Source organism: Callorhinus ursinus, unplaced genomic scaffold, assembly GCF_003265705.2.
Source record: "Callorhinus ursinus isolate GAN/ISIS: 27379988/994484 unplaced genomic scaffold, GSC_fseal_2.0 scaffold72, whole genome shotgun sequence".
NCBI classification, from domain to species: Eukaryota; Metazoa; Chordata; class Mammalia; order Carnivora; family Otariidae; genus Callorhinus; species Callorhinus ursinus.
The window spans coordinates 5,844,151-5,858,299 of NW_027397134.1; the positions used below are offsets into that span (position 1 = coordinate 5,844,151).

Genomic DNA, 14,149 nt, shown 5'->3' on the forward strand with positions numbered 1-14,149 from the left:
CCCGGGGTCCTCTGAGTCAAAGCCTGGCCTCTTACAGGCAGCCTGCCCGTTGCTGCTATCACCTAGGAAGTTTCAACATTCCCGATGAAGGTCCTTTCAACCTCTGCCACCCTCTCTTGTCCTGACAACTCCCATGCTGCCTGCACTGTGTGACTGTCTCTCAGAACCACACGAGGGGACTGTTTAATCTCGAGATCATGGGAATCTTGTCTTCGTTCTCTTGTCCATCGAGGCACTAGTTTCACTCTCTTGAAAGCTTGTATTTTTCTCGATTCCTCATAATTTCCCTCTTTCTGTTGCACAACTCAGTTCAACTAATATTTTTTCAAATACCTGCTGTGGGCATGGCACTTTGTCAGGTGCTATGGAAAATTTTAAGACAAACAAGATTTGGTCCCCAGCCTCCTGGAACTTCCAGTTTGTCAGGCTGTGAGACACGCACATGTGGAGCCACCTCCAGGGTACAATTCAGACAGCTGATGGGATCTGTTAGCTTTCTGGAGGAAGTGGCCTTTGATGGTGACTTTAAATGACCCATAGGATCTTGGTGGTGGCTCCGGAAGAGAAGGCAGAAAAAGCAACCAGAGCAAATGTTTGGAGAAGAAAGGACAGTAGTCCTTTAAGACTGACGCAGGGTTACGGTGGTGTGGGAGTCATGGAAGCTGACGCCAGCTTGGCTGCCACCATGGGGTGAGGACCTCTGCTGCTGGGGCAGCAGCTTGTGCTTGAGTGGAGTGGAGTTCCATTTCAGTCCCGGAGTTGACTCTTGGCCTATTAGCATCTCATCTAGAACTTTCCTTCTCAGAGGCCGAGGAATCAGGCTGTTCATTCTTTGAGTGCATCTTCCGGATGCTCTCTGCACTCTGGGCTCTAATCTGCTGCTGGCTGGTTTAGTAACAGAGAATTCTGCCAACTTAGGACTTTTTTTATTTTTAACCAAAAATAAAAAACGGTTTTCCATGAAACCGTCCCTCAAGAGAAAGAGTTGCTTCTCTTGTTTCTCCTTTTCTGACTGTATATGGAAGAGATGCTATTGCCTGTTAAAAGAACAATCCTCAGCCAGATGGAGGAAATGACTTTTTCCCCCCTCTATTAGGCCTTGTGTCCCGAAACCGCCCTGAGGAGGAGGACCAGTACTGGCTGAGTATGGGCAGAACGTTCCACAAAGTGACGCTGAAGGATAAGATGATCACAGTGACACGTTACCTTCCCAAGTGAGTCCTTGGAGATTTCAGGTTTTCAGCTACTGTCCTGAATTGTGTCCACATCTGAACTTCTCTTTATAACACAAACTGTGCACCTAGTGAATATGGAATTAGTTATGTGACATATAATTAAAACCAAGGTATGTTGAGTGGTTGGTTTTCCTTTTCTTGGAATTACTTGTTTGTTTGTTTTTTTTTAAGATTTTATTTATTTATTTGACAGAGAGAGACACAGCGAGAGAGGGAACACAAGCGGGGGGAGTGGGAGAGGGAGAAGCAGGTTTCCCGCTGAGCAGGGAACCCGATGCGGGGCTCGATCCCAGGACCCTGGGATCATGACCTGAGCCGAAGGCAGACGCTTAACAACTGAACCACCCAGGCGCCCTACTTGTTTGTTTTCTAGGGTTATTTTACCATTGTAGCTCACCTGCTTCTAAAAGGAACTTGACTCACCTTACAGTGTAGCCTGATTCTTAGCAAGCCAATTAGAAATAAAGAATGGGATGATAAAAGAATGACAGAGTTTAAGAACTGAGAAATTTCTGTTACCAGTCCCTTGGGATGAGTTGGTTACCACACTTTAGGATTGAATGCCAAGGATGTTGCTAACTGTATTGAGATGGAAAGATCCAGAAGAAAGGGGTTGGGTGGAGGGAGTGATTCTCTTTTGGACTTCTGGGCATGCCCTTTGTTTTTCAGGTACCCTTATGAGTCTGCCCAGATCCACTACACCTACAGCCTCTGCCCTTCCCACTCAAACTCGGAGTTTGTCTCTTGTTGGGTGGAATTCTCCCATGAGCGGCTGGAGGAGTACAAGTGGAATTACTTAGATCAGTATATCTGTTCGGCCGGCTCTGAGGACTTCAGGTCAGAGAACATACTTTGGCTTTCCATCCAGCTACCTTGGGTGTGCCCAACTTTTAACACATCTGTCCTTTTTTTCTGATTACAAAATGATGTTTGTTTTAGAAAACAACAAAAGCACATCTGCATTAGTTAAAAAACTCAGTGACGAGGGTGGTGGTATTGGTTGCACAACAGTGTGGATGTACTTAGTGGCATAGAATTGTACACTGAAGTACTGTTAAAGTGGTACATTTTGTTATGCACGTTTTACCACAAAACAACAACGACAGAAACTTCAGTGGTGAAGTGTTCTTTGATGGAATGTCAGTGTAGACCATGTTCTGAACCTTTTCCTGACTACCTGTGGTGCTCATTTTTGATTTTTAATTTCTGTGTGTCATTTATGATTGTGATGATAAAAACCACAACCCCACTGGGTCTGGGTGCACAGAACCGACCATCCTGACATCTCTGGGATGTAAATTAAAAGTACCCGTTGTGGTCTTCCTCTAGAGCTTGTGTTTCAAATGAAGCCATGAGATGTAGCATCAGACGAACACTCTCTCAAGGGGAGATGGCCCCTCACATACCAACTGCAAAGACAGGCTTGAAATGGGACCTTCCCTGGGAGTGCTTTTTTTTTTAAAGGTGTACTTCTTTTAGAGAGACAGAGAGGGAGAGCAGGGGGGAGGGAGAGAAGCAGACTCCCCCCTGAATGCAGAGCTCAAAGAGGGGCTTGATCTCCTGACCCTGAGATCATGACCTGAGTCGAAACCAAGAGTCAGACACTCAACTGACTGAGCCATGCAGGTGCCCTGTGAGTGCTTTCATTACCTGCTTTTGTTCACCACCACCCCCTTTCCTCCTTTGGCCCTTCACAGCTTAATTGAGTCTCTGAAGTTCTGGAGGACCCGTTTCCTGCTGCTCCCAGCCTGTGTCACTGCCACTAAGCGCATCACAGAAGGGGAAGCCCACTGCGACATCTATGGGGACAGGCCCCGGGCAGACGAGGAGGAGTGGCAGCTCTTGGATGGCTTTATCCGCTTTGTGGAGGGTTTGAACCGGATCCGCAGGCGACATCGCTCGGATCGCATGATGCGGGTAGGGCTCCGTGGGCCTCTTGGGGACTGTGCTTGGTCTCTTCCTGTCTCGGGGGCCTCTCTCTGGCCAGTAATACTCATGGGGTTGGGATATGTCTGAAGACACCCAGCCAATAAAGGGCAGATCTGGAATTCTGGATGTGTGTGTACAGTTCTGTAAAGTTTAAGAGATGTATAGATTCATGTAACCACTACAGCTATAATCAGGATACGGAGTAGTTCTGTCACTTCCCAGAAATCCCCTCACACTACCGTTTATTTATTTATTTTAAGATTTTATTTATTTGACAGAGAGAGGCACAGTGAGAGAGGGGACACAAGCAGGGGGAGTGGGAGAGGGAGAAGCAGGCTTCCCGTGGAGCAGGGAGCCCGATGCGGGGCTCGATCCCAGGACCCTGGGATCATGACCTGAGCCAAAGGCAGTCGCTTAATGACTGAACCATCCAGGCGCCCCTCACACTACCCTTTATAGTCACACTTTGCCCCCATCTCTAACCCCTGGCAGCCACTGGTCTGTTCTCTGTCACTTTACTGTTGTCCTTTCCAAAAGTCATATGCATGGAATCGTATAATGTAATCTTTTGAGAAGCTGCCTTCTTTCACTCAGCACAATGCCTCTGGGATTCATCCAAGTTGTCGCTCGTCTCAGTAGTTCATTCCTTTTTAGTGTGAGTAGTGTTGCATCACCAACTGTGTTTTTAACCCCAAGTTCGGTGTTCTTCCTTGCGTACGAGCTATCCTTTGTCCACAGCATTGCTTATAATTAGAAACATTTCAAAAAAAAAGAAAGGAAGGAAGGGAAAGAAAGAAAGAAACATTTCCAAAAGACCGTGCATGGTGGAAAGAGCTTTGGTCTTGAAACCAGATGATTAGAGCTTGACCTCCAGCTCCAGTGGGATTTGGGATAAGTCACTTAACTTCTCTGGGACTCAGTTTCTTCTTCCATGACTTAGATAAAACATTATTTACTTTCTAGATCCAGGACAAGGGTGAAATTATCTGTGGAATCCACCTCAAAGAGGCAGTTTGTTTTGAGTCAACAGGCATTCGAGCCTTCAGCTCAAGCAAAAAGCAGTTTTCAGCATTTACCGAGTAACAAGGGCCTGTGTTGCTTGCCTCTGTGAATTGGATTCCCAGAGAGCCTGACACACAACAGATGCAGCAGGCACGCTCTGGGCTGTGAGTGGTATCCACTGAGGGAGCCCACTTGGGCTAATGGCCTTGTTTCCTCTTCTCTGCTTTAGAAAGGGACCGCCATGAAAGGCTTACAGATGACCGGGCCCATTGCCACACACTCCCTTGAGTCGACCGGCCCCCCGGTTGGGAAGAAGGGAACCTCAGCTCTGTCTGCCCTGTTGGAGATGGAGGCCAGTCAGAAGTAAGTGCCTGCTTGGGGGGAGACTCGTCCCCACCACACCACCACACAGGCTCCAAAGGTTTTCAGTATCCCCCTTTGTGAGTGGGAGTGAAATATGATTTCTATCTGCACAGAGCCTGAAATTAAGAAAAAGATGCATACATTAGCAGAGAACTGGGTTAATAATGGTAAGTGTCAAATAACATGAAATATGCCAGAAATTATAAACTTGCCGTCTGGGGCTTAATTTGAACTACAAATACATTTGCTTTGGCCCACAAAGTGAGGTTTCTTTGTTTGTTTGTTGTAGTAGATTTTATTTTTTAGAGCAGTTGTAGGTTCAAAGCAAACTTGAATGGAAGGAACAGAGATTTCTCATATACACCCTGTCTCCCACACCTGCATGGATTCCTCCATTGTCAACACCCCCAGCGGAGTGGACCATTTGTTATAATTGATGAAGGTGCACTGACACATCATCATCACCCAATGTCCATAGTTTACCTTACAGGTCACTCTTGGTGGTATATATTCTGTGGGTTTCAGACAAATTTATAATGACACGTAGCTACCATTACAGAGTAGTTGCACTGCCCTAAAGGCACAAAATATTTTTAAAATATCTGAGCCACGTTTTTTTAGTTTGAAGATTTCAAATACAAATTTGGATTTTATATGAAATTATATAGTATACACAACATGATACATGATTATATTATATATAAAACAATATATTACAGATAATATAGCACAACACTGTATTACAGATAATAGATAAAATCCAGCCTTTTGAGAAATAGAAGAGCCTCAGTTATAGTACTGGGTCCACATGCGTACCCAGCCATGGGAAGGCTGGTCCTTTAGAATGGGCATGTGCCCTCTGGTTTACCAGAGAACCAGCACACCCACTAATCTTGGACTTGCCTTGTTCCCTCAGATGTGTGACCTGGCCAGCTTCTCTAGGCATTTGTGTGGTCCCTTCCTAAACATTAAGTGCTGCATTTCCCAGGACACTGGTAGGGCCACATCTTGCCTGGGAGGGCAGTGACAGCATCCCAGGAGTGGGGATTTGAGTTGGCCTTGCAGGAAAGGAAGCATCTATACGGGGGGTGGGGTGGGGTGGGGGAGTGGTGCGGGACTTGGGCAAGAGGAGAAAGTACCTCCCGTGTGCAGGTGGCACCCACTCTGGGAGCCTTCCCTGCCCCTTCGTCCTCCCAGCCAACTCAGATTCTGTGCTTCCTAGCATCCTGGGCCGACATCCATCAGAGCCCTTTCCAGAATTCTCCAAGGTTTGCTCACGGTCCCCCTGGCTTGCCTGTGCTCTGAGAGTAGAGGCTGTGTGTTGTGCCTGGCACATAGGATGTGCACAGTAAGTAGTCATGGAATGATAGAGGAAGGGATGCTGAGGGTCCCTGTACAGATGTTAGGGGAGGCTAGACCTTGTCTGTCTGGGCTGTGTGGCAGCAGGAACCTGTGCACATTAGGCTTTCCAAAAGTCACACTGAGTGAGCTTGAGGCATCATGGAGATGCAATTGGACAGACAGGTGGGAAGTTGGATGCCAAGCTGTCCTTACACATTCTCATAGCAAGAGGGATCCTTTGCAAGTTTTTTTATTTTAATGGAAAATTTAAATTTTAATGGAAAATTTCATTTCTTTTTTTTTTTTTAAAGATTTTATTTATTTATTCATGAGAGACAGAGGGAGAGAGAGAGAGAGAGAAGCAGGCTCCCAAGAAGCAGGGAGCCCAATGCAGGACTCGATCCCAGGACCCTGGGATCATGACCTAAGCTGAAGGCAGACGCTTAACCATCTGAGCCACCCAGGCGCCCTTAATGGAAAATTTCAAACAGATAAACTAGACTAGTATGATAAATCCCTGTTTGCCTATCACACGGCTTCGATGATTATCAACTCATGGCCAATCTTATTTCATTTATTGCAACATATGCGTTGCTCTCACCTTCCCTTTTTATTCTTTATTAAATTTCAGGCATCATATTTCTTCATCTATAATATTTCAGTATGTATCACTGAAAGAGAAGTACCCCTTTAAAAAAAAAAAAGTATCCTAATACTGTAATTTGTCTAAAAGGTTATAGTCATTCTTTAATATCATGAAATATCCAGTCAGTGTCTTTGGCAGAAGTGTTTTCTGAGATGAGCCCCATGTATAGGAAGGCCTGGGAGGTGGGCCCCAAGAGGCAGAGACCCTTTGGCAGTCTCTCACTAGTCAGGCAAGAGGCCACAGAAGCTGGAGAGAGGGTGATAAAGAATGGAAAGGAAGGGACACAGGGAGAGAAGGGAACCTGGCAGGGACACTGGGGGGTGTAGGCAAATGTTGGGCTCATTACTGAGGGAATTGGGTCCATTTGCCTTTATCTGACCAAGGGAAGAACCCAGAACTCAGCCTGGCAGGTTCTCCCTGTAACTAATCACAGATCTTTCCCGCTGGAAAAAAGAACAAGGAACATATGTTGCTGGGAGGGGTGTGAAACTGGGGGTGGGGGGGATCTTATTATAATTTGTCAGTGAGTCATCATTTAACATGCTCCAAGGAGCCTCTTTCTGCTCAGACTGGAAGAGGAAGGGTAGTTGGGGTGGTAGTGTCCCCCCATGTGTGGGGAGAGACTCTCAGCTAACCTCACAGCAGGAGGCAGGACAGAGAGACCCGAGACTTATTCTCTCCCCAGATGACTGCTCTTGGGTGACTTGCTACGTTTTCTCAATGCAGGAGGTAGAGTAGAGGGAGCCAGACCTTTATATAATGTTTGCTCACAGTGTTTTTTATTTGTGTGCTTTTCTTTTGCTTTTGCTGCACCAAGCAGATCCAATTTTATTTATTATGAAAAACAATGCTATAACGATATGGAAAAGAATTTATAAAATGTCATCTGTAGTCCTGCCATTTTACCATAAATCGTGTCTGTTTCTTCCAGTTCTCTTCTAGTCTGTATCTGAAGTCATGTACGTTTTGTCAGGCTCTTGTGGAAGCTAGAGAGAGGCCCCAGAAGTCTCAGCCTCCTGCCCATTGCATGGCTGGGACCAGTCTGGGCAGCTGGTTCTGGCTCAGCTGCTCCTAATCAATGAGGATAACCCGGTGACAGCCAAGTCAGGACAGAGACCACCAAAAGGCTATTGTCACTGCTTCTGTGGAGGCTTGGCCGGCAACTCCATCCCGGCAGAAGGCAGTGTGCCTCCGTGTATGTTTTCACATGTACATATGTATAGTATAACTGCTTGTTTTCGGGCAGGTTCCCTTCTTCTGAGCCATTAGACAGGGAGCCTCCAAGGGCAAGGACAGGGTTTTACTCGCCTCTGAATCCCTGATTCCTAGTCCACAGGTCCCCACAAGGAAGGCAACTAGGTAAATGGCGATTGTCATGTTGTCTGAGGGGACACGGGGGCGGGGTAACCAGGGCTTCCTGTCCCCGCAGCCTTGGGGAAGTATGAGAGAATGTCACAGTGTGCATTTGTGGATGAGGCTCAGAGGAAGACACCCTTCAATGTGATAGAGAGAGACAGTGTGGTGTAGGGACATGGGAAAGAATTGAGCATTTGTTCTGCTTTTCTTCTATGAATTATACCTCAGGGTAAACAAGTAATTGGTGTAGGGAGGTTTGTCTTTGTTCAGTATTGCAGCTCATAGGTACTGAAGGAATGATAGACTATTACCATGTGTGATCTTTAACAAACTTGTGGATCTAACAGGGTTCACCAGTGGCCACTAATATCACCAGAGAGAGAGGGCCAGACATTACAGGCCTCCAGACAGAAATACACAACACCACTTAAGAGTTCTTGCCCAAAATTGAACCTGAACTGCTCAAGCCATTAGATAGAACTTCTAGTTCTCAGGAAGTAAGTAAACAAGGCACAGAGGAACATGATAAACAGTAAGGGGAGAAAATCAGCACGTCCAGACTGTGTGAATTTACAGGACAAATGAGCTACTTCCTTCGACAAATAAATTATAAAGATAAAGAGAAATGAAGAGGAATTTACGGTTTAAAAGAGAATTAAGAGACATAACTTACTGCAACGTAGGGACCTTAATTGAAACCTGTTTTGAACAAACTGTACAAATGACTTTGGGGAGACAGTTGGTGAAATATTCAATATTAGAAAATTAAAAAATTTTCAAGTGTGTTGGAATTGTGGTTATGTTTTTTCAAAAGTTATTTTTTTTTTAGGGATGCAGTGCATACTGAAGTTCTTGTGGATGGAATAATATGTATGAGTTTTGCGTCAAAATAATTGGGATGTGTAGATAAGGGGTATAGATGAAACATGATTGGCTCTAAGTATATAGTTTGGGGGGCTGGGTTTGTAGGGACTATCTTAGCCTTTTTACTTGTGTTTGTGTTTGAAATTTTTCCATAATACAAAGTAAGGGGGAAAAAGTATAACAGGTTACCATGGAAACTGATTTTTAATCTCCGGTATGAGATTACTTGACAATCTGTAACAAACATGTCAGAATGTAAGAGTAGGGCAGTCTCACAGACTGGGTTCTTGGGGAGGCAGACTGAGATGGAGTTTAACATGCAGGATGTTTATTAAGGTAAGTCCGTGGGCTCAGGACGTGCGGGAGGGAGGAGGAAGTGGACAGAGGGAGAAGTCCAGGTGCAGCGCAGGGCCAGGGACAGCCTTGGGCCACCTCACTCAAGCCCTGGAGCTAGAACATAAGTGCTTCAGGGATGAGCCCAGTTGGACCAACATGGCCAGACCTATACACCCCCTCACTGATCATTTATTGTCTGTGGGCCGCTGCGGGGTGGGAGGTGGGGCAGCAAGAGCTCTGCAGCTGGGGCTGTCCCTGAAGGGGCTGACAGCTGAGTCAGCTGGACAATATGCCCAGCCACTGTGGCAGCAAGGCCACAGCAGAGGGATCTGGGCCGTGCCTCACAGTGTCCACCACATGAAGTATATGTTGCAATAATAATGAAGATTTGAGACTATATATAACCTGAGACTTCTGGAATCTATGAAATAAAAATTCAGTGATGTGTTGAAGCAGTCTAATTTGGGGGAGCATTTAAGTTACAGTGACCCATAGTTATTTTTAGTACAGGGAAAAGGAAAATAAACATGGAAATATGCTTTTATGTGCATCAGAACTGAGATGGGATAAGATGTCCTAAGAAACCATAGTTGTCTTGGGTCATGAGATAGTGCCTGTTAGATTTGTGTGGTTGGGGGGGTGGGGCAGGGATATAAGGGCGTGCATTTGAAAAATTAACATACAAACCTTCCAAATGTATGGGGAGTCAACACATTTCCTCATATAGTTTATGTCATACGTTAATGCAACCCTAATTTTCAGAATGTGCTTCTGCTGGTATATTTAAGAAAAACCGAGAACAGGTCTTCCCAGCAGATTAAAAAAATGGTGTTTATGGATGGAGTCACTCACACCATGTCACATCACTTTTCAAAGTAATAGGTACCGCCATAAGTGCTTTTTAAGTTGGGTTCTTTCGGGGTGCCTGGGTGGCTCGGTCGTTAAGCGTCTGCCTTCAGCTCAGGTCATGATCCCGGGGTCCTGGGATCGAGCCCCTCATTGGACTCCCTGCTTGGCCGGAAGCCTGCTTCTCCTTCTCCCACTCCCCCTGCTTGTGTTCCTTCTCTCACTGTGTCTCTCTCTGTCAAATAAATAAATAAAATATTTTTAAAAATAAATAAATAAACTGGGCTCTTTTCTTCTTTACCTTGGAGGACTGTTGATTGTTCAGGACAATGAAGGCAATTAAGGGTATTTGTCGGGCCTGAAGGAGAAACAGAGCAGAAGTGTGTGTTTCAGAGCCGACAACAGAACTGCCTTCATTTCATCTTGGCTGACGTGGACCCTTTACCAGGGGGCTTTCAGCAAGCTACAGACGTGTTTTTCATCTTTCAGGTGTCTAGGAGAACAGCAGGCAGCTGTGCTTGGTGCCAAGAGCTCCTCCCAGCCAGCTGAGAGCAGCAGTGTTGCCATGACTCCCACCTACGTGGACAGCCCACGAAAGGTAAAGGGGGCCACTCCAGCACGGAGCTGCCTCGTGCTCTCAGGGACCCGATGTGGAGGGTCGTTCGAATCCAGGGATGAAATGTGCTGAGGATTTGGATGAATTCTACCCTAAACCCTCTTAAGCATTATGATTTTTGTGGAAGCAGTTTCTGCTTGCAGTTGTAAGGAAGTTAACTGCTAGATAAATGCAGATACAATATAGTTGAGCTCAACTGTATTGGTCAAGTCCCAAGATCTGGCTTGAGCTGTGAAATTGGCCATCTGGTTTTCCTTCAGCCACATCTTTGGCTCTCCCAGACAGGAGGTAGAAAGCTGGTGGGGCAGCTCCTATGAGAGCTCACTCTTTGGTAAAGAAATTCCTATCAGTCTGCTTAAACTCCTGAGAAATATAGTCAAATGGAAGCATCTCCTGGGGGAAAAGATCAAAACGTGGGCCTTGGGCCTCTGTATGGTATAGCAAGTATAGTAAAGGGGCCCAAAACTCCATAGGTCAGGCTTTTTGTATCCTTTAAGACCAATAAACTTCGCTCTGTCTACTCATTCAGGGAAATTCAGAGTGTGAGATCATTCTGGTATGGGCGTCACGGTGAGCTGACTGTGCATTCTCTTACCTGGTCTCTATCACTAGAAGATGAAGGAGATTCAATAGATATATTTTATTTTTCAAAACTGTGGCCAACTTGTAGATCTGTCTATGGATTTGTTTATTTCACTTCTTACCTTGAAAATTTTCTAGTCATTAAGTATTTTTCAAAAGCATGATTTTTAAAAAATACATAATATTTCATCATATGGCTAGACCTTCATTTATATTTTTTGTTAAAAATGTAGATAGTTTCTGATTTTTAAAAAGAAGTTTGGTAATTATTCCTTAAGTTTTTACAGTTATTCTGCCCGGTATCACAATTATAAATAATACTGCAAACTACGTCCATGCACGTAATTATTTGACCACCTCTCTTATTATTTCCTTGGGATAAATTTATCCCACAAGGATGGAGGGATTAAAATCAGAGAAAGAGGGATGCCTGGGTGGCTCAGTCGTTAAGCGTCTGCCTTTGGCTCAGGTCATGATCCCAGGGTCCTGGGATCAAGCCCTGCATCAGGCTCCCTGCTTGGCGGGAAGCCTACTTCTCCCTCTCCCACTCCGCCTGCTTGTGTTCCCTCTCTCGCTGTGTCTCTCTCTGTCAAATAAATAAAAATCTTAAATAAAATAAAATAAAATAAAATCTGAGAAAGAGTGAGTATCAACTGAGACTATAAGCAGCTTATGTATTTTATAGACCAGAGGTTGGCAAATCTAAATAAACATTTTAGGCTTTGTGAGCCGAGGCAAGATCAGGGCTATATGTAGGCACTTTTTTTTTTTTTTAATGTTAGGTACTTCTATATCCATTTAAAATTTTAAAACCCACCCTTAGCTTACAGACTATAATACACCAGTGGCCTGCAGGTTGTAGTTTGCTCACCCAGCTCTAGGAAGTGACTTTAGGTATAGTCCCAAGGATAGTCTCTGCATAAAGAATGATCTGTCCGGCAAGAAAGAATCTTTCCACATGTACATGAATCTCAGCAGCATTAGCCCCTCTGCTTCTATATGTTCTAGCAGAGAAGGGACACAGATGAAACAATGAGAATGCATAGGCACCCTGTGTGCTACCCACTAGCTGTTACCCATATTTATTGCCATCTTTGAGGATGAGAACCAGTGTCTGGGACAGGCCTGAGAAGTAGAGAACTTATAGAACCACAAGCATTAAGGTTAAAATGCACCAATGGCCAAATATTAGATTGCCGTTTAGAACATTCTTCTCATTTTCCAACTGAATGCTAAAATCCACCTGGATGATTATCATTTGTGGCAGATGTAGATCCCCAAATGGTCAAAGGGAAGCGAAGATGTTATGAGATGGTCAAAGGGAACGCCTCTAGGTGATATACTCAGAAATGCCAACAGTGTCTCCAGTTAGCATCTTGTGTTAGGGTGCAGAGAGCGGTCCCTGAAATTGCATCTCCATAGCCACACGTGTCCATGGTTTGTTACTTGAGTTCGAAGTGGTTGATGGGAAATGGCAGCAGTATTGATAAAATGGACCCCCGCATAGTTCAGTGATTCTACTTTGAGAATTGAAGAAAAGTTGTAAGAAAGCGGAACTTCAGACTTACCAAGTGCTATTTCCAAATTTCAGTGATAGAATTTAACAAGTAAAATATTTGGAAGGGACAAAAAGACACTTCTTGACTTTAAGAAAGATGAAAGGAGGGGTCTTCAGGAAAGTCCTCTATGTCATTTTTGTTTCAAATACATGGCAGCCTGGACCCCACAAGACTAGGGTTGGGAGGGGAAGGTAGCTTCAGAACTCTCCCACCTCCCCACCCCCACCCTATGAATGCATATGTTTCTGACACTATATATGTCTCAGCTTCTTGGTTATTTTGTTACACAAACCAGTGGAGGAGAAGGTATTGCTGCTTCTGGATCCCAACTTTTCCTGCTGTTGAATCCTCTTCTCCCATCTGGCTGCCATGTTTATTAACTGAAAACCTCAAACCTCTGTATGTCTCCAAGAGGGCTGCTGGTCACCCAGCCAGGTGGGAGGCCAGGAAGCGACCCCTGAAGGCTTTCTCCCACCATCCCCACCAAGCAGCTCTGTGGCCTTTTCCTCTCTGTTGACATAGGTCTGAAGAAAGTTCAGAGCTATGTGGGAGGGTGCAACATCCAAGCCGGGCTCTGATGAGACCTGAGGGAGCTTGGACACACCTTCTATCCCTGTACTTGGGACACAGGGACATTCTGCCCAGGAAGGTGTGAGTTCCCGCTAATGCTTTGCATTTGGATATGGTCTTTCTGGGTGGATATCTCTCTCTCTCTCTGTTTCCCCTCCATTCCCCTCACGTGCCCTTGTTTCTCTCCTTCCCTCCTTGTTTTTATTTTTATTTTTTTCTTTCGCCACCTCCCCTCCCCCCGACGGCTCACCATGGGTCCACACTCGCCCCTTCACTCCCTCGCATTCGCTGCTGCTGCTGCTTCCTCCTCCTCTGACTTCAGGACGGGGCCTTCTTTATGGAGTTTGTCCGCAGCCCGCGCACAGCGTCGTCCGCCTTCTACCCACAGGTCAGTCAAACTCAGAGGGCTCTGCAGCCCGGGCATGCCTGTCCCATCAGCAGAGGCCTTCTGCTCGGCTCTGAACGCATGGAAGTGGGCTGAAACTGAGTTTGAAGGGCAGCTGAAATTGAATTCGGTCTCAGAGGTGTGCAGTCCCTCCCGTGGGGTCGGTGGCGGCAAAGGGGGATGCAAATGGTTAATGCAGGAGAGCAGACGAGCACATCAGCATTGATGCTCGCGTGTCCCAAGTCTGCCTGTCTGTTCCGTGTGGTTGCCACTGAGTCTCTGCCACATCAGCAGCATCTTCCCTTTTAGGTGTTTTGTCCATATAATATAAGCAACGTAAAGTATGCTTTCTTAAGAACTGAACACTTAACTTTTTTCCTCCAAGTATAACCTGATAAATTCATAGCAGTGTAGCAGGAAGTGGTGAGAAACAGCAAGCATTTATTAATAGGCATACGCTTTGTCATAGGCTAAGGGTGGATGAACCTGGGCAGCTCGCCTCGCCTCTAGACTTCCCTT

At 45.5% G+C, this 14,149-nt stretch overlaps 1 protein-coding gene across 9 annotated transcripts in view; it reads left to right on the forward strand.

Moving 5' to 3' along the window:
- The window catches only part of DEPDC5 (DEP domain containing 5, GATOR1 subcomplex subunit), a 122,003-nt gene that overhangs the window by 75,735 nt on the left and 32,119 nt on the right, over positions 1 to 14,149 (forward strand). For 6 of the 9 annotated variants that reach the window (XR_012376442.1, XM_073886868.1, XM_025858126.2 and 3 more), the window contains 6 exons: positions 1,097 to 1,214; positions 1,905 to 2,072; positions 2,933 to 3,152; positions 4,396 to 4,529; positions 10,408 to 10,516; positions 13,568 to 13,633. Coding sequence is in view for 8 of the 9 variants with exons in the window: in XM_073886868.1 (XP_073742969.1) it covers positions 1,097 to 1,214; positions 1,905 to 2,072; positions 2,933 to 3,152; positions 4,396 to 4,529; positions 10,408 to 10,516; positions 13,568 to 13,633 (815 nt within the window). In the remaining variant the exon portion in view is untranslated. The remainder of the gene's footprint in view (positions 1 to 1,096; positions 1,215 to 1,904; positions 2,073 to 2,932; positions 3,153 to 4,395; positions 4,530 to 10,407; positions 10,517 to 13,567; positions 13,634 to 14,149) is intronic. The other 3 variants (XM_025858128.2, XM_025858129.2, XM_073886871.1) reach the window with 1 other exon arrangement.